The sequence below is a fragment of the Electrona antarctica genome, assembly GCF_951216825.1.
Source record: "Electrona antarctica genome assembly, chromosome: 17".
Taxonomy (NCBI): Eukaryota; Metazoa; Chordata; class Actinopteri; order Myctophiformes; family Myctophidae; genus Electrona; species Electrona antarctica.
Window position 1 is genome coordinate 27,905,085 of NC_136798.1, and position 26,899 is coordinate 27,931,983.

A 26,899-nucleotide genomic window follows, 5' to 3' on the forward strand; every position below is an offset into this window, starting at 1 on the left:
ATATTTGGGGCATCTTCCCAAATACCGGTATTCCAAAATCTTTTGAATTTTTCAAAAGGCTTGGGCTTGTAGAATGAATATTCTAGCTATTTCTGAAATAGACACATGGAAAATAAACCCAAAAGTCTTATAAAGTGAATTACATGCATTGAGTGTACACACTTGGCAACTCACCTGCAAATATATTATGTTTATTGAAGGGCTGGAGAGACAGGATATCACTGTTACTGACAACACACTATAATCTCAAAATACAGAGCTTTAACTTTTAACACACACAAATATCACAGGACCTGTAAAATTCATCATCATCACCAGTCAGTTTGAAAAGAACCAGTCATTGAGATTATGTACAATACTGTGACCATTGTCCCGTGAAATGTGATCACAGGCTAGACAAATGGGTTGAGTGAACTCGTTCTGCAATGAGAGAAGATGAGGTGTGGCTTTGAGGAACTTTCTCCAGTTGAAGTACTGCATGTACTTTGTATCATCCTTGTCCAGCTGAATCAAAAACTCTGCCAGTGTTCTGGCATCTGGGAAGTCATTGATATGAATGAAAGCGTCAGCTGGGAAGAACTCTTCGTAATTCTCTCTTGGTGGGCCCAGAACGACTGGCACCGTTCCCACTGCCAAAGGTCCGTTCACCTTTTCTGTGATGTAGTCTCTGTGAATGGAGTTTTCAAATGCAAGATAAAACTTGCAACTAGCGATGGTTGGGTAATAGTCCTTAAAGCTCAGCGGTCTTGAGTAAGCACCAAAGATGTGGACATTGATGTACTTACTGAATTCATTAAAGTATTTTTTCCTGGCACCTACCCCAGCTGAAACCCCGTTGGACACAATCCAACAGACCACCTTGTCTTTCTTTGGCAAGACAAAATCATCTGTCACGGTTTTCTTTGTTAGCTCATACCTTGCTGTGATGTCAGCATCTCGTCTGTAGCTCAGTGTCAGATTGAACTGATTTTTCAGACCTGGTATTTTTACTGTGTGAGTCGGTGACTCTACATTATACCAAATCCATTTTTGGAAATGGGGCCGTGCTTTTGGAAGGTTTTCCAAGTTCCATTGAATGTGCTTATGATAGATTATGATGGCATCTGCTTTATTGTATAGAGATCGGTCATATGTCAGCTCACAGCTATCTATGTTAAAGTAGGTCAAACAGTCCCTGAAATTAAACTTTACACCGAGTGGCGGAGTCCACACAATGACAATCGGCTTGGTGTGGACCTCCAATGGCAGAATGTCACTGATTTCATGCATTTCAGAAGTGCATGCATGAGATTTCTCCCCAAAGTAAATGAAAAATGCTATTATTGTGCACCCCACTCCTAAAGCCATTATCATCTCACGATGTGAAGGCTTGCTTAAAAATGGCATCTTTCTCCTGTTGAGTAAAATGAACAAGTTAGTTGACAGCACTTTGTTTCACAATGGGTTTAATAAGATAAACTTGAATTCAAAATTAAAGCTTAAGAGCGTGCATGTTGCAATATTTCAGATTTTTGTTTAAAAGTGGAATATCTGTGGCAGCATTGGGAACATTCTGTGTGTGTGTGTGAAATACTCTCTTAATAAAAGCAAATACATTTCACAACCAAAATCAAAATAATACCTTGAGATCTTTTTTAATTTGAAATGTAATTACTTTTTAATAATAATAGAGATCTAGTGTTTTTTTCCAGGCCTGACTTAAGGCGAGACATGGCAGGTGAAATCATGATGTTTTTTTTGTCTTTTGTTTTTGTTATTTTGCTTCCTAAACATGTTTTCTTTCAAACTAAAGCAAAATAAACATTCAAAATACAGATTTAGATATATTTTAGTAGTTTATTTTAGCCAATGACAGCTTGTTTTGCTGGGTGAAAATCCACCCTCTCTATTTTCATGATTGGTTGTTGGTACAAAGGACCATATTTCGATCAAACCACAGTCAGCTCGAGGTCCAGACCTTTCCAATGATATATGGCATTATATGTTGTTGCCAAGGTTTGGATGCGATATTTTGTCTCAAAATAGTGGCTTCAAATAAAACGTTTTGGAATTTTACAATACAAATCTTTAAAGGCTGTTTTCTCAAAATGAGTTTTCCTCATACCTGGGACAAAGAATCTCCACTTCAGTTGCACTCACATACACTACTAACTATATTCTGCAGGAATTTACGGAGGGGTTTGTTGATATATCATTCACAGCCTGATTTACATCACATTTTACACCTAAAAACATGCCGAAGATTGTGTTTTTTATGTCTGCTGACACTGTTTTCTGATTTGTGGAGTGATAATTAGAGATATCTAAAATAATTTCTTTGTCTCTAATATGTCAACAAAATGAAACAATAATTTTGAACCTGGCTTTATCCGATCTTCAGATTTATCGTCCCGAAATGTATGCAAATTAGTGCATATAGTGCTTAATTTGCATATTTAAACATGTCATTTCAGAAAACTTGTAATACAAAAAAAATCTTAGTTTTAATATAAGTAATCAACTGGAGAAGTTTCATTGTGATAGCTATTAGTTAACTTTTTTCCCTATTCACCTACCATGTCTCACCTTAAGACTATCTCCTCTATCTCCTAACATTCCTCCTAACAACCTAACCCTTAGTCAAAGTTAGGATGTAGGCTACTGTAATCTGCAGTAGACTACTTCACAATTCACAGTAAACAAAATATATATCACATCCATAAATTATTACATTCTATCATATTTTCTTTCAACATTGTTTTAAATAACACTCTAGCTCACCTTTGTAATTGTTTTATGCTGCAAGTACTGTGATACAAGCCTCGATCCAGCTACATAAAGCAGTACACAGTCTGCTCTTTCTGTTCCAACCCAGGATATAAATGGTCAGTTGAAAGCACTGGCCAAACTAGTATAACTAGTGTTTAAAAAAAGAACTTGTCTATTGTCTAACACGGGGCCATGAGGATCTATCATCTGAAGCCATAGGATACATGACATACAGTAGATTCCATATGGTTAAGAACTGTTGCCACGCCCACGACGACGGATAGCAGAGTGATGCCACGGCAGTGACATCACGTCAGATACAAATACAGGGCTGAATGGGTCCAAGGGCATAGCATTTAGTTCACCCAAATAAATGTAAATATATTTACCTATAATTAGTGATCCCTCTCCAACAAGCACCTGTTTGCAGTTACTGATAACTTGCGGACCACGAGCCCGACCACGACCACAAGCTGTCAAGCCGTAGTGCATCTACATATGTGGTTTGCTTCTTGCTCCCATAGTGTCAGTGTGCTTGCCTCTAGTTCCGTGTGTGCCCTGCCAGCCACATCCTTCTCGTTCTGACTTTGTTGGCGACCCGTGGTAGGTCCACGTAGACACCACAATGATGCAAAACAAGCTGACGGAAAAGAAAAAGAAAACTGAAACAAATGGGACCGTACCCAAGTTCCCTCAGCCCTATGTTCCCTCCAGTGGGGGCTGGTGGTGATTTGGGGTGGGGGGGCTGTAAGGCATCAATTATACTATAAAATGCTACCCATAGTTCACCCTGCAGCAACAGCATCACATTGCAGATACCAAGTTACAGCAATGACACTACTGGCGTCTAGTCTATCTACTTTGTTATAGCAAATGCTCCACAACAACACAGTGAACTCCAGTGAACGTTGTTCGTATGTCCGTATATATATATATATATTTTAATATTCACAATATTAAATATATAGTGTCAGGATGACATGCTCATTAATATGTTGCAGGAAATGTGTGGTATTGTATGCAATATCGGTACCACATTTGTCATGGTATGTGTGAGTCAAGTCAACTGTATGACCACAGTGGAAAAGAACATGGCATGACATCATTGTTAAAGAGGGCAGAACTGGACAAGTAAAATAGTTATATTTTTTGTCAGTTGAGAGAAAGTGTTTCAAAGTGTCAAATTACAATTACAACTAAATCATAATAACTCACTCAACAAGCATAATTCATGGAAACCCTTGATCCACAGACCTCCTCCTCAGCTCTGATCAAGGTTGGGCACCCCAAACAAACTACTATTGTGACACTGCATTCCTTTAAATCCTGACATGGCCTTCATTAATCACTCATCATGTACTAAATTATTTGTTTTGAGGGTTAGGTCATCTGCATAGTTTTCTCAACATAGAGTACAGTACCACACCGTAATTGACACCACAACTATTTAAGCTACGTTGGCATTTATTAAATACACAACAGTAGGTTTAGGTCATGTGACTTAAAGGTGCAGTACTTCTGTAGAACATTCCTAGTATATTATTGAAAGTCACCAATTACAACAATACAGGGAATAATATATAAGTCATGCCATAATACATAGGAAATCAACATACATTTAAATAAGTAAATAAATGTAAAAAAGGTCCATACTCAAACAAGAGTGGACATAAAGGATAAAAAAGAAGACACATGGTGCTTTTAGTACCCCACTGGACATGAAGTTCAAATCAATAATATAATTAATACATTTTATGGATTACAGCATAACATTTAATAATAGCTCATCATTCAACCCTTTCGGGTAGAGGGTTTGCAATGTGTGTATCCAGTAAGCCTCGCGTTGTTTGAGAAGGACATCATGGTTACCACCTCTGGCTGGTAGTTTGACTTGTTCTATACCAATAAAGCGAAAAGTGGAGATGTCATGTTTAAGATCATTAAAATTAATGGCAACAGGATATTCACGGTCATTTCTTCGAATAGAGCTCTTATGTTCACTCATTCTCTGTTTTAACTGTCTAGTAGTTTTCCCAATATATGCTAAACCACAGGGACATTTGATCATGTATACCACATGGGTTGAGACACAAGTTATAATGCTGTTAATCTTGAACTTCTTGCCAGTATGGGGGTGATTAAAAGAGGACGTCTTGTGTGTATTACCACACTGGGCACAATGGCCACATGGATAATTGCCCTGTGGCAGAGGACTCAATAAGGTCTGTCTAAGTGAAACCTTAGGGGACTGAAAGTCAGAATGTACAAGTTGGTCTTTTAAAATTTTCCTCGTTTAAAAGAAAACAAGGGATTGTACTTAAATAATGACAATAATTCAGGGTCAGAGACTCAGAGGTTAAAATGTGCCAGTGCTTTTTGAACATAGCCTTTATCTTACGAGAGTGAGGAGAATATGTGGTGACACAAACTTTTTTCCTTTTTTCTTTGTTTTTGTCAACAGTTCTGTATATATACTTGTGTCTCAACCCATGTGGTATACATGATCAAATGTCCCTGTGGTTTAGCATATATTGGGAAAACTACTGGACAGTTCAAACAGAGAATGAGTGAACATAAGAGCTCTATTCGAAGAAATGACCGTGATTATCCTGTTTTAAACATGACATCTCCACTTTTCGCTTTATTGGTATATATACTGTATATGTACTGTATGCATTTGTATGCATTTGTCATTTGAACATCTGTAAATGTGAATATTCATCGAACTGAGAAACTAAATATTGTGCTATATAAGCAATTAATTTCATGTCCTTTGCGTTTTGTTTTATTTAAAAAAGCCTCAACAAATAAGATAATAATATGTATATTTCTAATACATTTGTCTTAATATTTAGGCATTAATTATATAACTCAGTTATGTATTCTTAAACTATAGTCTCTGGATGTGTGCACACATCGCAAAAAACAAGTGTTTTTTTTAACAAATTTTAGTGGTAGATCATGGCTTACAATTGGGAATAAAATGGGCTCTTGGGCTTGAAAAGGTTGGTTACCACTGCCTTATATGCTCCAAGGGCTAACTGAGCTGACAGTCCTGGTCCACCTAAATGCTCCAGGGTATGCCCTATGTACCAGGGTCCGTACACACATGACACATCCTGTATCGAAACACCCTTGAATAGTGCCCAGGATGCTGCCATACCCTGCTCTACGCAGGGTATGGCAGCATCCTGTGTCCTCGGGCCTTCAGGAGGCTGCAACCCAGTACTGGCATAAGCCAGTTGGATGGCCTTCACAATCCACAGGGAAAGCCGTAGTTTAGTATTGGTTTCCTTTAGCCCCGTCACCCCATTTCACAAATACCCATACCCTTCCTGAAGGGAGATGTCTTGGTCTTGGTCTCAATATTTCATATCAATGGTCTTTTGTCAGGTGTGACTCAGCCTTTTTACACATTACCAAATTTAACCAGACAAGGAAGGTAAAAAATATATATACAAGGAACACTGAAAAATTATACTCTGGGAAATGCTCAGTTAAGGACAGTTCCTTGAGTGCTGGTATCTCTTGTTTATCAGGTTCTTCCCAGACCGTGCACCCGATAAAATGCTCAGAGACATTAAGATGAATTGCAGTCGTGCCTGCTTCCTTGATTTAGATGCGTGGTGAAAACGCCTACTGACTGGCAAACTGGCAAAAACTTCGGACGGTGATTACAGACAAACGATACGGACTACCAAAAGTCTGCCTGCGGTGATTTAATCGGATAGGTCCAGAGATCATGTGTACCAATATTTGGACAAAATCTGAATAAATAAAATAAATTGAACCTATGGTTCAAGAGTTATAAGCCAAAACGTAAAGTGGGCTGTTATAGCGCCACCATGAGGCCGACCGATATAATTATGAGTTAATTAATTTTAGAAATTATTATGAACCTATTATTATGCCGAGACGAGCTGTTTTTTGGCGAAATGGTGCCATCTATTGGCTAAAAGCGAGATTATAGAGGTTATGCTCGTGACATCATCAAACCCGGAAGTTATGCAGGAATGCCTACTGAGTGGCAAATATCTACTTTCTGGCCAAACAGAAAAGTCATATCTGATTGCATTAAACAATGTTAAACTCACTTTGCATGTTGCTTTGCCACTCGATTTGCAACTCGATGTGCCATTCACTTTACGCATGCGCATACCCTCTATAGTAAGAGTGGCTTTTTTCAGCCAATTTCATTGGGAAAAAATGCTGTCTGTATTACACTTATTACACTATTATACGTATTACACTATTACACCAATATACTTATTACACTATTACATTTATTACACTTGCACTTATTGGGCTGAGGGAACATAGGGTCTGTTTTGGAATGGGGGAACATAGGGCTGAGGGAACATAGGGCTGAGGGAACACAGGGCTGAGGGAACATAGGCATGACCCCAAACAGGGACATTCCTGAAGAAAATCATGGAATGAAAATTGCTATGCAGAGACTCAAGCGACAAAGGATCTAAAGATTCCATGTCTTCTATCATGTTGCTTCACAGTATTTATTACCATGAAGCAACATGATAGACGAAAATAAGCATTTATTTTTTGCTTGAGTCTCTGCATAGCTATTTTCATTTTATGATTTTCTTTAGGAATATAATTTTGGGTGTGCGGACACAAAAAGTTCTGTCTGTTCTGTCATAGGTATTCTCTAAATATTTCCTCATTATTGGTACCAGACAATACTGACCCTAGAACAAACGAAAACAATATTACTCATCTCATCACTGTGGGGCAGCAGTGGCTCAAGGGTAGAGTGACCAGATGGAAACCGCAAGGTTCCCAGTTCGAACCCAGGCTCCCCCAGAGTTAGTGTCGAAGTGTCCTTGAGCAAGACACTGAACCCCTAATTGCTCCCGATGTGCAGGTTGGTGCCTTGCATGGTTTCCTCCGGCAACGGTGTGTGAATGTAATGCACAATCTCTGTAAAGCCCAAGGCGCTATATAAATGCACCATTTACGCCCTGCAGTGAAAACTTTTTATATTCTTTCAAATGAGTTGGCCTGACTTCTAGGCAATTCCCACAAATGAATATTTGCATGCATGGTTCCATGGGATGAATGTGTATGTAAATACTGTCTGTCATGTAGACAAACATGAGGTGGTTGAAGATGAGTGATGGGGACTGTAGTTTGCATGGCACTGGAGCACGTTTTGGTGAGAATTGAAAAATGGCAGCTGTTGGGTAACTTTAGCTGTTAACCTTTTCAATTAGAAACACACAATAGGCCTACTCTAAATCAGTGTTTCCCAAAAATGTTTTAGCCCAAAATATAAATTTCTACCATGGAGGGGAGGAGAGGAGGGGGGACAGGCTAGTCACTTGGTAGCTTTTGTACCAGGGTGCAGGGTTTCAGACAGTCGTTTGATGACCAAGGCTCCTAGGCCCAATCTTTCTGGGTCCTGAACCAACCCATGCAGTGACTTTGCACCAATTGATATGTTTTATAGTCCAGCACTTTTGGTCATTGTGGCTCACTCTCATTCTGGCTGTCACTCTCTTCACTGATGTGCTTCTGCTTCTGCTGCATCAGGTGGTGAATGATCTTCAACTGAATCATCTTCTGTTGAATCAGGTGGTGAGTATAATCATCTTGGGAATCAGGTTTTTGTTCCACAGGCCTCTGGTCAAAATCACTTGGAATGTTTTCATACGCAGCAGGATCGTTCGCTTCACCATCTGATAAATATTCTAATTCTATCACAGAGTTGTCTGCAATTGCAATCAGCAATCGTTCTGCTTTTGACAATGAAAGTTCACTGTAATGATGAAATTATTAAAATCAACTTCAAATTCAAATCAAAATTCATACCAGAGACAGACAGATATGATGCAGTTATATCTAGCTTGCTAGCAATATAATTCTAAGGTTGAACAAATGCAATAATAATTTCCATGCGCTTCTAAATACTCTGTTTTTAACCACATATCAAAATAATGTAATAGTTCCTATATCCAATATCCTTGTCCTTGTCCATCTCACCTACACCCATTTGAGGTTTCACTCAAATTGGTGTAATGCTGTCATGTGCCCACTACATGGTGCAGGGCTGCAGGCAGGTCAATAGTATACCTACAAAAATAAATTGTGTGTGTGTGTGTGTGTGTGTGTGTGTGTGTGTGTGTGTGTGTGTGTGTGTGTGTGTGTGTGTGTGTGTGTGTGTGTGTGTGTGTGTGTGTGTGTGTGTGTGTGTGTGTGTGTGTGTGTGTGTGTGTGTGTGTGTGTGTGTGTGTGTGTGTGTGTGTGTGTGTGTGTGTGTGTGTGTGTGTGTGTGTGTGTGTGTGTGTGTGTGTGTGTGTGTGTGTGTGTGTGTGTGTGTGTGTGTGTCGCGTGCGCTGCTCAACAGTGCCATCCAGCGGTATTGCCACGATACTTCCGTGCTCTGCTCACACACACAGTTACAAACGGATCATGGTGCACAAAAGCAAAAAACGCATGTCCGCATATGAGGACGCAAGGTCTCAGGAGAGATGCCAAATACTTTAACTCAAGTAAAATGTGAATACAGAACCTTTACTTGTAACTGAGTATTTTTCTACGTGATGGTATTGATTCTTTTACTTGTGGGTGTATGTATAATCCATCATATTATGGCTATTATAGCATTACTGGATTTTCAAAGGACAGTGTTCGTTGAGCACAAGAGGAGATAAAGCTCTACCAGCTACAGTATGTGTTTGCTTGGCAAGGAAGCTTAAACAGTTGTATTGTGGCTATGTGGCTAGTCAGAGGACCCACTCTGCAGTGGTTGATTGATTGACTGTGCATCCCTGTGTAAATCCCATTCTATCAGCTGATGGGTACCCACTGTTATCTGGTAGTTATATTGTGCTGTTCCACTGAGTTTAAAATGCATTGTGACCAGCACTTATACATTATTTTATTATTTAAGCTATTATAAGTTATAATACTTCATAGACCTTGGCATACATTGTTATGCATAATTATAAACATTTATAACAAGTGTTATAATTCCTTATAAATGCATTATAAATGTGGTTACAAACGTGTTGTATAGTATAAGCTACCGAACTTGAAAATAAAGGATCACTCGGTATACAGGTGTGGCCAATACGGTTTATATTCCAGGGTCTCCAACAGTGGTGGTACAGTAGATGTAGGCCTGTGTTTACTAAAGTAAATCAAATCGAGCCAAGTCTCCTGAGAAGGTGCGTCTGAAACCTGTCCTGGAAGGGAGTCTCCAGACGTAAAAAACAAAGAAGAAAAGTATCAACACCACAATGTAGAAATGCTCTGTTATAAGTTACAGTCCTGTATTCAGAATTGTATTTGTGTAAAGGTACACAAGTAGGCTATTGGCATCAAAGTATACTTCGAGTACCGAAAGTAGGCCTACGCCCTATGCAGATGTCCCACTTCACATGTTTTCAAATGTATAAAAACCTTTTGCAGATCTACATTACGATGTAATGTGACACATTGTGAGTTTGTAGATATGCTATTTTCAAATAGCCGAAGTGTGTAGGGCTGAAATGGTTAATGCATATTTTGTAATAATAATCTGAATCTACAAAGTAACTAATTGTAGTGGAGTAAAAAAGTACAATACCGTACTCTGAGATGTAGTGGAGTAAAAGTATTGAAAATTGGAAATACTCCAGTAAAAATACATCAACATTTTACTTAAGTACAGTACTTGAGTAGTACATAAATACTACTATGTCCCTCATGATGCTGTATGTCGTCATGTTGCTCAGAAGTGCTGCCTGTCCATCTCAGTATAGAGTGACAGCAACGTTCAGGGTTGGAGGTTGTAATCCCTTCATAACTCAGTGGGAGGAGAATGGCAGTGCCACTTTTCTTTGTTTGGTTAATTACTTGGTATGGTGGAACAGATTCATAGAAAAGAAAATGATCCAAATAAGCCCTCAGGTCTTTACCCAGCCAGCCTCCTCTGCTCATCCATGGCCTTTTCCTCTACCTCTACCGCTCTCATCAGCCCTGTCCTCCATTGGCCACTAGAGGGTAGGCTTTCATTTCTATTTTGAGGAGAGGAGGGCAACACATTGATTTACACAAAGATCTTCAGTATTCAGACTGCAGATCTTTTACAACTTTTCCTCACTGTAGGCTACATTAAGCCTTAATGACCTGTTGGAATTATAAATAATGCAAATGCATGTTAACAACTATATTGGCATCCACTCTCTATCTCTCAAGGGGTTTCTTATTATTAAGAAACTTGAATAGTCATCTTTTGAGTGGGCTTCGGTGAGATGTCTGTCGTATAGTTGGTAGCAATGTCACGTCAGAAAGAAGGGCAGCGCGCAATCTCGTAGTATAGCCCTGCTGTGGTGCATCATTTGTACACAAATGACGCTGAACCATATAGCTAAAAACTGTGGATGGCAACTCGCAAGCTCTGCATTTGTAAACATTACTACTCATGGGGCCACGGTGGCACAGTCGGTAGTGCTGTCGCCTCACAGCTAGAAGGTCCTGGGTTCGATTCCCACTGGTGACGCTGTGGGTGCTGGCGTGTTACTACTGCAAATTTCAAATTATTAAGTTATCTACTACAAATACTATTTACACTGAGAGACTGCAGTTTCTTCCAGCGGTGTCCCTTTAATTGCTTCCATAGCGAAAATCTGCAGAAATCTTTCATGCCCCTTTATTTTACATCTGTGGGTGTGTGCTCAAACTGCTATTTCACATTCAGTGTAAAACAGAAAAGCGTCCTTTCTAGTTGTAGTAGTCTGGGCTGTTGACAATGAACAGTGATGTATTTGATTGCCTATGATAACACGTGGTATACTATGATTCAACACTTATTAGCATGATACAGCCTACAATGTAGATTGGGGGTTATTTATTGATTGTTAATCTCCACGTTAAATCTGTTCATCGAAAATAGCTGATCTGCAAGCTCACTAGGCTCTATATTGGCTATTTTCTGAGAACAGATGTAACGTAGACATTGTGCACAAATATAAACATAACTTTGTTCTTTAATATGTAAGCCCAAGTGGTTATGGTGAAATTAATATATTGTATTTTTGTCAGATTTTAGCACACCAGCATGTAATTCATTCTGACACCTATACAAACACGGCTGTGCAAACACGGCTGTGCTTGGATATTTTGTTGAACATTATTTCTTTGCATCGTAAACTGTGATCCATGTCACTGATTACAAACTCCGTCATGGTCACTCTAGCAAAGTGATTGATCTGTGTCTGTCTAGCCCTCACTTTCCCCATATCAGGGCTCCGGGCTTCCAAGTGACAAACGCTCTGTTCAATGTGAACTTAAATGTGAAATGGGAAGTTTATGGCTCGCTTTATTGAGGGGAATGCTGAAACTGGGAAAGATATATTTTCCATGCCGTTTGAATCAAGGATATTCGAATAAGCTTTTACTTTGCTGTCATGAACTTTTGTATAAAAAACGAAAATCACAAAAGCCGAATGAGGAAAAGTAACATTTCTATGGCCATCCATGTAAAAGAAATAAAGTAAAAACTGAACTGAACTTTTTTTGTTGCGGAAATCTACAATGGCAACTCTGCCAATCACTGATCTGCCACTGCCAACCACTCCTCTTCCTGGCTTGCCATAGGCTAAGGGCTCTATTTTTGTCCATGATAAACCCCTTATCCCTACAAAAAAACATTTTTGAATAGTTCAACTAGCTGATCTACATCGACACGTTGTGAGCTTGTAGATTGGCTGTTTTAACTATTCAAAAATGTTTTTCAAAATAGTTAAAAAAGGCAAAGAAGTTTAGGGATAAGGGGTTTAGCACTGATGAAAATAGAGCCCTTAGCGCTCTATTCTGTCCTCACCGCTTATCCCTAAACTTCTTTGCTTTTTTTTTTTTTTGAAAAACATGTTTTAATACTTAAAATAGCCCGTCTACAAGCTCACAACGTGTCGATGTAGATCGGCTAGTTGAACAATTTTAAAATGTTTTAATGTTTTAAATGTTTCTTATCATCATACGTCATCATGGTAACAGGTCAGGTCGCCCCAATTCCATCTCGCCCCAGCTTTTTTCCGCCGACCTCACGCCGACAGCTCGGTGCGGCGGTTCTTGTATTCTTTATTTTGTTTTACTGAGAATAAGGTTAGAAATAAGTTTAGGGTTAGGCATAGTTTTACTGGGGTTAAGTTTAGGAATAGGGTTAGGTTTAGGCATTGTTTTACTGAGGTTGAGGTTAGGAATAAGGTTAGGTTTAACTGTTTAAGCATAATTTACTTAGATTACTTTAGGAATACCAGGCCGCGTTGTTCTGCCGGCTGTACGCCCGGGGCGAGTTGGTAAAGGGGCGAGCAGTCTCGTATTCCGTCATCATACATCGTCTCATTCCGACAATCACAATTTCATATCTCCCATCATCTCATTCTGGCCAATCAGAATTTGCGTCCTCACCTTCGTCTTCAACCCTCAAAGCTGGCCATTCATTGTCCATGGCATTCAATGTTTGTGTTGTTTACACAAACCCTCAAACACAACCCTCAAAAAAGACAAAGAAGTTTAGGGATAAGCGGTAAGGAACTGACAAAAATAGGGCCCTGTATGTGTGACGTGTGGCCGATTAAGTCACAAGAAACTATTAATAAAGTGCACTGTGATACTCTATAAAAACTCTGTAGCCGAACTACGCCACCTTTGAGAGGTCTGGTCCTCTATTAAATAATACAAAATATAAAAACAAGGCAACACAGGTTCGAGTTTAAAACCAGGTAAAAGAGCATAAAAATAGCTAAAAACACAGGGAAGGACTGAAACGGAAACCAGCTATAAGGAAGATAGAAAATTACAATATTTATTATAAAATTAGGCCTAATTACATGGGTACCTAAAACACCAATTAAAGACAAGACAAATGCTAAAAACTCTTAAAACAATCTAGTCCTTCAACATGTGCAACATTAGCTCTGAGGTAGGGATTGGTGCAGGGGAGGTTCTCTGGAAGAGTAGCCTGGAATATCCTGGTCCTCTTCACAACCAGCTCCTGCAATCACATACACAGGTAGGCCAGTACAACGGTTCCAACATCTCCTATTAAGCAAACGGCTCTGGTAGACAGGTATGTGAGCGAGTACTGCATCAGAAGGTTACTTACAGCGGCGGCCGGCATCAGAACCGGCCACCTACGCTGACACGTAAGCAGCACTCGCTCCCTCTCTCCAGCCTCGTCCGTCTGGGTCGTCTCTCTCGGTCCCCTCGATCCGTCACTCTTTCCGTCCCCTGCTGCATTCTGTGGGTCTCTCTCATGTTCTCCGGACAGCCCCCCCATGGGCAAGGCCAAGCCGGGCACACACCAGCCAGGGGCCGCGGTCATGGCGCTTACAGTGTCGAAGGCATGGCTCTCATGGCACTTACAACCCATCTGTGGTCGACGAACATGGCTACCGCTGGCCCCCAGCTGGGGTGTCCCGGCCCCAGCCCATGGAGCTGCCCCCATTCCTCCTTCTCCCAACACAGCCTTCTCCTTCCTCTGTTTTCTCTCTCTCTCCCAAACACTGTCTTCTCTTATATAGAGGCTCCTGGTTGACCACACCCAACCCAGGTGCAGGTCCTTAAAGCTGCAGGGCCTTAATTAGTCAGTGGGTTAGTGGCAGTCAGTGGAAACAAGGTTATATAATATCATGCAACTCAAAACACAAATGCATAAGCAAAACAATAGAGTAAAATCACTCGACAATAATCTCACTCTACAGCAACTTAAAGAAAACATTTCAAACATGCAAAAGGATAACACAGCAAAAGCACAAATATCACAATAAACCAAACATCTACATTTCCACCGGCTCACATATGCCTTATCTCAACCTGTGTGTTTGTGGTTCGTGTTGTGTGTCTATATGGCCCTGAAAGAAAGAAAGAGAAAGAAAGAAAGAAAGAAAGAAAGAAAGAAATCACGCGTGAAACCTGTGTGTTTGTGTAGTTGTGGTTCGTGTTGTGTGTCTATGGTTGTGTGCCTGTGGCTATATCTGCATATCTGTGGCTGTTTAACAGGTTCTGCGATGAACACTGCAGAATGCGGTAAGTAGGCTGGTGCGCACTCGTCACGCCCAGCTCAGGTGTGATTGCCTAAATCAGCCATCTCTCTCATAGCAAGAACGCATTGTACATTCCTCTCCTCATTTTATGACCCAACCTGGTTTGTTGTTATTTATTATTTATTATTTTCTGTCAAAATCTCTTTTCAAAATAGGGTAATGACAAACTGGCCCAAAACTATGTAAGAATTACCAGTATGTAAAATGAAGCTCCCTGAATGCAGGTTCTATGTTCCCTGCTTACAAGCCGCTTACAACCATAACCCTAACCCCCTTTGGTAAGCGGGGAACATAGAACCCCGAGAACATATAGGGATGACCCTGACCCCGATAGTGTAAAGTGAGATTTACTCAAGTACTGCACTTAAGTGCACTTTTTAGGATTTATTTTTACTTTACTGGAGTGTTTCCAATTTACTATATAATACTTTTACTTTTTAATTAGCAAATATTGTACTTTTTACTCCACTACAATTATTTTTAAACTTTAGTTATACTAGTTGCTTTGTAGGCCTAGATTTTGATCATTACAAACTATTAACCACTTCAACCCTATGCATACTTATTTGAAAATAGCCAATCTACAAGCTCACAACGTGTCACTTTTCTTTTTTTTAAATAATAATTTCCATTTCAACTCAATAGGCTAATATAATCTCGTCTGTAGATTTCATGAGTACAAGTACAGGTACAAAACATCAAGTAGGTATTATACAACAGCATATAGGCAGGTCAACAAGGAACAAGCTCTATTGCAATGAAGGAAATCAAGCAAGACACACCCACCGCATCTGAAAGGATATGGCTGCAATTAGCATGAAGGGCATATCAAGCCGAGGACTCTAATTATATTAAAAATAGTGGCACTAAGGACAACTCTTTAGAACCCAAGTAGAATAGGGAAGTATAGTGGTGCAGACAAAATGATTAATAAGCTGCAACCCAGTAAAAACAAATAATAAAAATACAATACTGCCTACAAGAGGAGACCATAATAAAATAGCAACAAAATTGTAAGGTACTGCAATTGCAGTACAAAATAATGAGGACACAGCATAAGGACAACAAAAAATGGCAAGAAAAACAGTGTACACAAACAAAGTTAAAAGAATGAAAAATAAAAAGAAAGAATTATCTCAGAAATGGTTTGACATCAAATTCCTCATTCAGCCCTGGAGGAGCCATAGTATCGACTCCTACTTCACGTTGAAGTAGGAGTAGTCTCTCGACCTTCTCTATACCCCAGTATCTTTTTTTAAATTATTTTTTATGTTTTTTCTTTTGTGGCTTTCGCCTTTATTTTATATTTTTTATGGAGGGACAGACAGTAGGCTGACAGGAAATGGGGAGAGAGATGGGGGGAAGACATGCAGTAAAGGACGTCGGGATCGGGAGTCGAACTCGCGGCACACTGCCAGACTGGATTACCAGCCAAGGTGCCTGGACCACTGAGCCATGGCCCAGGCCATACCCCAGTATCTTAAAGAGGAAATATTGTGCCCCATTTTTATCATGTCCTGTATGTCCATGGCAAAAACATTTAGGTGAAAATGTCCGGCCTGGCCATGGCTCAGTGGTCCAGGCACCATGGCTGGTAATCCAGTCTGGCAGTGTGCCGCGGGTTCGACTCCCGATCCCGACGGCCTTTACTGCATGTCTTCCCCCCAACTCTCTCCCCATTTCCTGTCAGCCGACTGTGTGTCCCTCCATAAAAAATATAAAATAAAGGCGAACGCCACAAAAAAAAGCATAAGCAAAAAATAAAAGTCGATCACATGTCAACATTATACTGTACTTTGTTGTGTCACGGTGTGGCCGGCCACACATGTAGGCCTACAAGCCAGATGCAAGGCGTTGTGGATATCTGCTGTGTTTTGGGGCGAGACACCGAAGCATACATTATAATAGGCACTGGGAGTGCGCTGAGAGACTTGTTTTTGAAAATGTGTGACTCATTTTAAAAAGCAGGGTGTGAGCAGCTAGAGCCTTACTGTGGATTAAGCTTTAGTGTGACGTTTGTCATGTCAGGGAGACTGACTATGGATTATTTGTATTGCTTGATTATCTTATTAAGTACAGTTAAGCCTAAAGCTTAAGGTGCAGTTAAACTGAGTTATAGAATAATGCAAAAAGCATGAGACAAAAAGCCATGAGGGCTTGTGGTCCTTTGTATTCATCCAGACATTAAGATATACAATTGCCTACTATACAAGCAATCACAGGAGCAGAAAAGGTATTTTTGCGTCCGGTTGTAAATTGCAGACAGGTGCCCTTTTATTATAGGCTGGGTTCCAGCCTGATTCACTACATTCCCATGGAAAAAAATCCACAGAACGTAGTGAATCAGGCAGAGCCCTGAGGTATTGTAGATATTAAAATGCATGTCTTTATTATGTTGCTTATCATGGCAGATTTCAAACTCTTGTTAAAAATTCAGTCATCAAGACAAACGTGTGTCCTATGGAAATAAACGGATTTACATGTTCAAATGTGTTCGAAACCAAAACGCATGCCAGGGTTAAAGTGCTTAATAATCACGTCTGATCTTCATGGATATGGAGAATATTTGATTCTGCCACAGGTAGAATCCATTGGGGTTGTTGTAGTGACAGCTGTGGTCGTCCTGCCAGAACGCACCGTGGTACTGATTAGCGCAGGTCCTGTTCCACTGCTCCTGGTTCTTGTCGAAGGTGGAGAACTTGTGTCCGTTGCGATGCGTCATGGAGTCCCCCGTGCCTCCCTCCTTGAAGCCCGACACCTACGACGGTGTGGGACAGTTTACAATTTAACTTGAGCACTGTTCACTCGTCTTAAAGGACGACTTCTCCCATTTTCAACATCCTTCCTAATAACAATTGGCCCTCACCAACGCTCATGATAAAATGCTAAGAAACATCTCCTCGGTCTGTGTGTCATATAGGAGGGCACTTCAGGAAACCTGCCTACCAGTGACATCATCGTTTGTGTGTATGTATATATATACACACACACACACACACACACACACACACACACACACACACACACACACACACACATACTGTACACACATATATACACACACACACACACACACACACACACACACACACACACACACACAAGAAGCCACTGGCTTCCATTATAGCATGCCAACTTTCCAGGAATAGAAGTGACCCCATCGATGATGTCACTGGTAGGTGGGTTTCTGAACTGTCCACAGCCCTCCTCTGAGACACAGACTGAGTAGACAGAACACCGGCCAATTGTGTTAGTAGAGTTAGGGCTCCATCTTGCGCCACCCTTATCCCTTATCCCTAAACTTATTTGCCATTTTTTACTATTTTGAAAATCATTTTAAAATAGTTCAACTAGCCGATCTACATCTACACGTTGAACTATTTAAAAATGTTTTTTAAAATAGAAAAAAATGGCAAATAAGTTTAGGGATAAGGGTTAAGGGGTGGCGCAAGATATAGCCCTTAGTGTCGAAGTGTCCTTGAGCAAGACGCTGAACCCCTAATTGCTCCTGATGTGCAGGTTAGTGCCTTGCATGGTTTCCTCCACCATCGGTGTATTAAAGTGTGTGTGAATGGGTGAATGTAATGCATCTATGTAAAGCGCCTTGGATAAAGGCCCTATATAAATGCACCATTTACCATTTAGTATAGATTGACGGATACGCCACGGATAGTGTTTTCTTTTTTTTCTCTTTTTTCTACAGTCTATGGTTGTTATATGTAAATCTTTCTTTGGACCTGCAGCTTGTAGTCCGTCGCCTCGGAGCCCACAGAGAAGTGGGAGTAAAAGGCGAAGGACGTGTTCCCCTCAAAGTCCTCCAGGTCCAGCCTCAGATGGTACCGGTGGAGCCTGGTGAGGAGATGCATGTGGTCCAGTCCCAGCCAGAACTCGCCTGTTGGAGGGGGGGGGGGGGGGGGGGGAGAGACAACAAATTATATCATCACTGTTGTGTAAATTAATACTTCATCATGCTATACAGTGTCACATAGAAGTTGCAACAACAAAAATGTAGATCTACAAGCGCACAAGTTGTGACACGCTGTGAGCTTGTAAGATGGTTATATTTTCACTATTTTCAAGTTTTTTTTGGTGGCGCACGATTGTTTCTTTGTCTAATGAAAGATAACATTATTTCAAACATCGTTTAAGGGTGTGATCACCCTATATATATATATATATATATATATATATATATATATATATATATATGGCAACAAACCGTATACCAAAAAGTATGAGAATGTAGGAAGTCCGCACACCGGTCTTGAGCTCCCAAACTTTATTTAACGAAAAAGAAACCTTGCGGGTCTTTGTCAGGAATAAGGAATGGAAGTACACAAGGTGGGGCTTTCCCTGGCTTAGAGTGACTGGGAGGATATCCCATTGATCTGCCTATAAGATGTATAATTATATGTAACCTACTGCAAATCAGGCTTATTGTTATTGTTTTAGCGCTACTCGCCTGCAGGGTTTCCAAAGCCGTCTTTGTACTGTGCCCAGGGTCTTTGGAAGTTGACATGTCTGTCCATCCTCCTCTGAATGACTGTCCATCCTCCGTCTGTGTCCATGTCACAATACACCTGTATGGGGGTAGGACAGTAACCAAAGGGGACAGTTTAATTTACTACTACAGAGTAAAAGAATAAAATATAGTCCCATTCCTTGGCCGATTTCTTCAAGTACAAAGTGACAGATGTGTTCCACATGAGTCAATACCGCTGGGTGACCTAAGGTGGCACTGTTGAGCAGCCTAAAAGGGCTTATTGCTTGGTCCCGTCTTATCGCTGCTTGCAGCTATATTTGTTTGTTTTTTGTTTTTTAAATGAATGCCCTACTACTTGGTCATACTACAACGTCTCACACAAGCATAACAAATTGCAGATCTACAAGCTTGAAACGCGTCGCTTCACAGCGCGTTCTTAGCTTGTCGATCTGCTAGTTTTGCCATTCTTGAATTTTAATCCTGAAAAGTTACAGGTTTGGCTATACAAGGTTTCCACCCGACATAGATGTATCTCTATATAATCTGTAGGCCTACTTAACTTGAGTGTTTGCATTTTTGGATACTTCCACTCCACTACTACTTCTAGGAAGGGGAAAAGGACATTTAACCACTTTTGCCCCATTTCAAAATTGAGCTAAAAATGCTCATCCACAAGCTCACAAAGTGTCACAATGCAACTTGTTGTGATCTGCTTTTAAGTGGTTTATTCATAATGTCTCTGGCGGGTGTAAACCTCATTACTGTATGTCCAAAACTGTTACATTTCAGGATTTCATAGCAAAAATACATAGCAAACATTCACGTCAGTTTGAGCTTGTCGATCTTCTATTTCCGATGGTACTGTATGATGAAGTAGGGCATTGATTCACAAGAAAACACAAAAAGAGGTTACTGTGCAATTGCAACAATTCCCTTCCCAGAAATGTATTGGAGTCGAAAGTAGCCTACAGTATATCTTTGCAATGTAGTGGAGTGAAAGTCATTAAGTATCCAAAAATACAAAAATAGTGAATGTATCTTAGTTATTGTCCAGTACTGACCTTGATTGGTGTAGCATTGGGGTAGATGGTGTAGACGCCGCTCTGGGTGGAAACATACCTGTGATCGCAATTATGTTGAGATAATTTTGGTAAAATGTTTGAAAATTATTATTTTTCTCCAAAAATAGCAGAAAAGGCACGATCTCACAACTGAGATCTAAATGTAGAACCGCTATTTCCACTATATATTTTTTTAATTTCAAAAGTATAAATATATATATATATAAATATATCGGTCATTTATTTTGTATATCGTCTCTGTTGGGTGGAAACCTCCAAAACTGGCTTTTCAGGATTCAAATAAAAAAATGGCAAAAGTTGCAGATCTACAGGCTCAAAACGCGTTGCTTCACTCAGCATTTCGAGCTTGTTGACCTGCTGCTTTTGATGCTTTTGTGTGACACTGTAGTGTGGTCAAGGGTATTCATTTACAAAAAAACACAAAGTTTGAATACATTGGAGACAGCAACATATTTAAATTATTTGTCATATTATCGGCCCTGTGGAATTTTTGTTGGCCAAATGAGTGGAGGGTTGCGCCGCCCGAATGTAAGTTCAGGTGGTGCAACTGGCCCTTCAGTCACTATGGAACCCCTAAATGTTATAAGAAAAAAATAAATATTTATCCAAAAAGTATGTCTTTAATGTTTTTATTTCCACCCACTTATTAAAAATACCTGCGCCATAAAAAGAAAAAGAAAGACACAAACACAAAAAACAACACGTGTCTCTCTATCTGGGGCTCACTATTCACGGTGCCGTGATTAGTGAGCCTTAACCGCACACGAAGCCACATAGTCGGGAATAATGAGACGTTGGAATTATGGGCAGTCCCCCTATTGACCGCTACTTGAGTTTCGACAAAACAAATAAACACACACACAATGAGTGACAATAAAATGTTGTGATAGTGAGTGACAGAATGCCTACAGTACCTGTAGATGACGGCACAGTCCTGCAGCATGGACAGGTCCTCATGATGGACGTTTACACTTACAGACACACACACCATTAATACAAACAGTAGCAGCAGCATCTTGACCCCTGCTTCTATCACTCTACCTCTATATCTCCTCACGAAAGAACGACCCTCTATACCCTCTCGCTTCTGACAGAAACCCCCCTTACAAAACAAAATCATTGGTTGATCAAAATTCTGAATTAAATCTTTCCATTTGTGATCCAGATGAGAGTGACATGTGTGAGCGTGTTGAGAGTATGTTCGGAAGCATCGATGCACCAATAGTTCAAAGCGGTGACGTTTTTTTTAGAGAACCAAGCCAAACTAGATTGTTTCGTTCTCCTTCATTCTTTCTTCATTCCATTCATCTCAAGAGTAGCAGCCTCAGGAGATTGTTGGTCCCGTCATGTGAGCTGTGAGCCTGCATGTGCTTTTGGGCAGGATTTCCTCATTGGTTATTATGCACTGATGATGATGCACTGAGCACTCACTCATCCAATGTCATTTTGACTATGTGTGGACCGCATGGTACTCTAGCAACTCAAAGGCACTAAAATCAATACTACAGACAAACTGTTCAGACTCTCTGCACGGCCCTGCCTGCAATTGGGACATATTTTCATATATCCTCCTTGAGTAGCTACTAGCTGGGGGATGGAAAGGAGAAGAAAAAAAGTAATATATAAATCATATTATGTGTAGTGTGTATAATGTTATCTTTTTTCCTTTGTGTTAATATGCATGTCTAGCAGTTGACCGTAATGTAACCTCCCTTAGATCAGTGTTTGGATCTATTATGTATTGCACTTTCTGTGCAAACCTTGCTATGCAGGTTTGCCGACTTGTGCCATACCATGCAAGAAATCTGTCTACTACATCTAGGCGGAGATGTCCAATCAGCGGAAAACAGAAAATACACTAATACAGCCCTGAAGGGGCTGAATTATGTGTAGTGTGTATAATGTTATCTTTTTTCCTTTGTGTTAATATGCATGTCTAGCAGTTGACCGTAATGTAACCTCCCTTAGATCAGTGTTTGGATCTATTATGTATTGCACTTTCTGTGCAAACCTTGCTATGCAGGTTTGCCGACTTGTGCCATACCATGCAAGAAATCTGTCTACTACATCTAGGCGGAGATGTCCAATCAGCGGAAAACAGAAAATACACTAATACAGCCCTGAAGGACTCTGGTCAGGCAAGCAGGTTTAAGTGATTAAACGGATTGCATCAAACTATTCTAAAAAACGACTTGTTATCATCCATATCATTGTTACTTGTTACTCTTTAGATCCTTCTGTACACAAAGCAGACAAAGCAGCATCAGACGACTCACAGTGGCCTATAATAGTCGCATGGAGGAGAATGCCCCCCCCCCCCCTCCTCCTCCTCTAAGAAAGGAACGGCCCCCTACTGTGAACCGGATACCATCGTTTGTTTCAAAGAGCCGTTCAATGACTCGATTTGTTCACGAACGACACTTCTCTAGTGTGAGTAGTGTCCTGATTTGATGACTGGCTCTCCGGTTAATCTTAACTTGAACACATTGGGCGCCATTGCTCGCAACTGACACATTGAGCTGTATTTGGGTAGTAAGTGATGATAATATAAGAACACATAAGCTTGTAGATCTGCCATTTTCTGCAAAAGAATTCCCCAGAGGGTTTTACGCAGTAAAAACATCATCACAATTTACTGTCAGGGAAATCCCATCAGAGAAGTAATTGCATCTAAGATTATAATAAAAGATACAAGGCTTACGTCATTGGGCATTTTACTGGAAGTTAGTCTCACATAGTCAGAAGATTGGATATCTCCGACTATCAATTAGCAGACAGATTTTTCGGAAGGTCTGGCTACAGTTGGAAAACCTGCTGTTTCATCCGATGTGATGGAGTAACCTATTTTATTTTCTATGACGTGTTACATATAACTATAACATATCTATATAATGACACTATACATATAAACTATACATATATGCTATACTATGGTGTACATATATACTATGAAGTGCTATGACTACATACAATGCACTTATTGTGCTACATGACATGCTATAAGTCTGTTTCAAATGCTATATAAGTCTAAGAAGTGCTGTCTAAGGGGGGTAGGGTAAGTGCTATGGGCCATGATGGAGTCTGAAAAGGTGGGTTTTCAGACTACGGCGGAAGATCGGGAGTGATGCTGCAGTTCTGATTGCAACGGGAAGTGCATTCCACAGTTTTGGGGCCAGAAGAGAGAAGAGTTTGGGACGTGTGGAGCGTTGTCCCGGCGTTTTTAGTGAGGGTACTTCCAGCTTCCCTGCGTTGGCTGATCTGAGTGTGCGGGAGGGTTTGTAGGGTTCAATCATGCTGGCAAGATATGGGGGAGCCATACCTTTGGTTGCTTTAAATGCCAACATCAGAGTTTTGTATTCTGTGCGGGCAGCAACCGGGAGCCAGTGCAGGGAGCAGAGCAGGGGGGAGACATGTGAGAATTTTGGCTGGTTGAACTCACACACACACGCACACGCACATGCACATACACACACACACACACAGTTTTAAACCACAAAATATCACTTACAGTACTTACATTTTGGACATGTCAGATTTCCTTCCTATGGTGCACAAAATTGTGAGGCTCTAAAAGAACATACTTCCTTTGTTCTTATAGTATGAGGTTGATTGCAAGTGCACTGGTCTCAAAAACTAAAAGAACTAAAGTGGTGGTGGTGGTGGTGGTGGTGGTGGAAGACTGGTAGGCGGAGATAATAATAATAATAATACTTATTATAATAATTATAATGTAAGGATGACTTAAACATTTTTATTTGATTTTTAAATGCTCAACCATGTGCTAACGTCACATGCTCAAAGTGCATGAGTGATAGGAAGGGCTCATGAAACAATCGTCAGTGCTATATGACAGACATATAGGTCAACACAGCTGCTGAGGATCAGGGTCATCAGGCGAACTTATCAAGGTCATCATTACCATGGCAATAGTAAGGATTGGGAATGCCATTATAAAGTAAATCAAAAGGACCAAAGCTAGGGTACAAAGCATTACACGTTAAACCATATAATGTACACTGTACAGACCATGTTTTGATTGATTGATTGAAATATTTATTAACAGTTTGCAGAATTACAGTACATTTCAAGCACAACTCAATACAAAAACTGTCAACTGTGAGTGGACGACCAATAAAGCACTATACTTGTTTACAAGAAGGTCCACCATGTTCAATTCATCATAACATTTAGAGACATACAAATATACACTTCTATATAGCCAAAAAACAGGAAATCATCATAACGGAAGTAAAAAGGGAAAAGAAAACATATACAGTGAGGGGAAAAAGGGGTGGGTGGGGGATTCAGATTTTACGGGGGCCAGGTTCGAATTGCAGCCGTCCGTAGGTGCCCTTTGAGAGCGGTGTTGAAGGAGTCAAGGGATTTGCATGTCTTAATGACCGTTGGTAGGGCGTTCCACATTTTGGTGGCATAAGAGCGAAATTAATTTAGTCCCTTGTTTGTGCCAAATCTGGGTTGCACATGGTTTGTTGAGCTCACTCTGGTGTTGTGGGGTGGACTTCGTTGACATTAAGGAAGTATTTAGACAGGTACATGGGTATCTTGGTGGTGTATCGAATCTTGTGGACCAGACCCATTGCAAGATGCTGTACTCTGTCGTCAACCCTAAACCATTCCAGCCTGTCAAAGTGGGCAGGGGTGAGGTGGGTTCTGGAAGTGAGGCCAAGTAGGAGCCTGACCAGTTTGTTTTGGGAGATCTGGAGCCTTGTTTTAAGGCCCTTTGAGGTGCTGTGGTACATGCATGCATAGTCGAATAAATCTTGTACGAGGGCTCCCTTAGGGTCTTCAAGGTGTTTTTGTCGACCAGTGAGGAGATCCTGTATTGGAATCTTGTTCTTTCGTTGACTTTTTTTATTACGTTGGTGGCCATTTTATCACCGGAAAGATTTGCTTCCAGGATGGGGGGGACAGTGTTCTGTTCAACTCCACCATCTGTTCTCTCCCCTCCAGGTAGGATTGCATCCAGCTCACTGATGTGCTATCAAAACCAATTGCTTTTAGCTTGGTGTCAAAAGCCTTTTGGAGGTCCACTATGACCATGCCGCAGTATTTGCCAGCATCCACCTCGTGCTTAAATAGAGGAGGCATGTGTCAGTGGAGTGGGACGTGTTCCTCCCTGTCAGGTGAAAAGAAGCGGCTTGGACTCCTCATGCATTGAAGGAAACATGAGGTCAGTCCGTTGCTCTCCCCAGGTTAATTGGCAGAGGGATAGCACCCAGGATTATACTAGACAATTGACACTGGGTGACAATTACAAAAATTGTGGGATTAAAATAAAGTACAATTTGAAATACGAACATGACAGAAGAAGTCTTCAATCATGCCTCCCAGGATGACAGTTCTAAATCACCACCTCTTCGAGAGGCTTAAAGTTACAAATTGGCTAATGTTGCCCTCTGCTGGTTGATGTGAAGTTTGTTCCCTTTGTGTATAAAGTAAATCAAATTTGAGTTTGTCTGAAATCCTACCATGAATGATTTTTAGGCTTACTTAACAGGACAGAGAAGTTAGGCTACTTGAAAGGTGCACACAGATGGCATGTGGCTCACATACAGTAGGTGCATGAATGGTAACATATTATGGATGATGGACTTTTGCCCTGGTTTAGGTCACAAACAAACGGACACAAACACAATAAATCTATACACACATCTCCTGAAAACAGAAAGAGATGTAAAAGTGTGGAGCGTTTCCCTTGGAGCTCAGGTCTCCCCATGTCCCACAAACTTTGGAAGGCATAGCAGCTATAAGCTAATTGGAATGGAATATGAAAAATCTGAGTGATACATGACCCCAGAGATAATGTGTACCAACAACCAACATGTTCGACAAAATCTGTAGGAGTGATAGCAAAAAGTGTCCGAAATGGTGCGCCAATATGTGGAGTTGTGTTGTGATGTGTGTGTTTGATTTGAGGTTCTTACTTGGCCTACTGGGAGTGTGTGTGCAAAAACGCAGTCGGACGCTGCATTCATGATTTGTGGCATTTTAAAGCGCAAACTGAGTTGTAGATCTGCAATCCCTAGTGAACCAGATTTCCATATCCCATTTCCTTTTAACATTTGAGTATAATATTAGCAATGATGACATTTTTTGAGTGGTGCAACCACTCCCTTACGGAGCTATGCGTGTGGGTGGCTGGGTAGCTGGGTAGCTGGGTATGAGCACGAAAACAACATGGTTGTTTTTCACCACCTGTGCGCAACCTAACACACACACATGCACATATTAACTGTATATATGATGCTTTCGGGTGTGCCAGTACAGTACATTACAGTACAGTACAGTAGAGGGTACAGTAGGGACCGCTGCACGGTAACTCTGTCATTTCTCAACCATTTTGGACACGGGGCGGCACGCCGGAACCGGCCCGGCCCCCTGGCCGCGTTCCTGGGGGTCTGGATGAGACTGTTTGATCTAGAGCTTCACTTATTCTCTATAATTAATATTTATGAATTGCCATAGGCCAAGTAAGAACCTCCATGTGCACCTTTCAAGTAACTTCTCTGTCCTGT

General features: G+C 40.7%; 2 protein-coding genes and 1 long non-coding RNA gene across 3 annotated transcripts in view; 1 reads left to right on the plus strand and 2 right to left on the minus strand.

Annotated features, from left to right (window-relative positions):
- The window catches only part of LOC306941602, a 59,358-nt gene extending 40,679 nt beyond the window's left edge, over window positions 1-18,679 (plus strand). The window contains exon 3 of the long non-coding RNA XR_013792189.1: window positions 18,542-18,679. This is a non-coding gene — a long non-coding RNA (uncharacterized lncRNA). The remainder of the gene's footprint in view (window positions 1-18,541) is intronic.
- On the minus strand, window positions 319-4,088 carry LOC306940517 (4-galactosyl-N-acetylglucosaminide 3-alpha-L-fucosyltransferase 9-like; the record flags this gene model as incomplete). Its single annotated transcript, XM_079525616.1, has 3 exons — window positions 3,964-4,088; window positions 3,138-3,388; window positions 319-1,393 (listed from the first exon to the last, which is right to left on the minus strand). Exon 3 carries the CDS (start codon window positions 1,384-1,386, stop codon window positions 319-321), a length of 1,068 nt encoding a protein of 355 aa, XP_079381742.1. The 5' UTR covers window positions 1,387-1,393; window positions 3,138-3,388; window positions 3,964-4,088.
- Window positions 17,178-21,705, minus strand: LOC306941598 (microfibril-associated glycoprotein 4-like). The gene is made up of 6 exons (XM_079527137.1): window positions 21,559-21,705; window positions 21,278-21,519; window positions 20,343-20,400; window positions 19,261-19,378; window positions 18,536-18,690; window positions 17,178-17,556 (listed from the first exon to the last, which is right to left on the minus strand). Exons 2-6 carry the CDS (start codon window positions 21,481-21,483, stop codon window positions 17,326-17,328), a joined length of 768 nt encoding a protein of 255 aa, XP_079383263.1. The 5' UTR covers window positions 21,484-21,519; window positions 21,559-21,705; the 3' UTR covers window positions 17,178-17,325.
- Window positions 21,706-26,899: the final 5,194 nt, after the last annotated feature.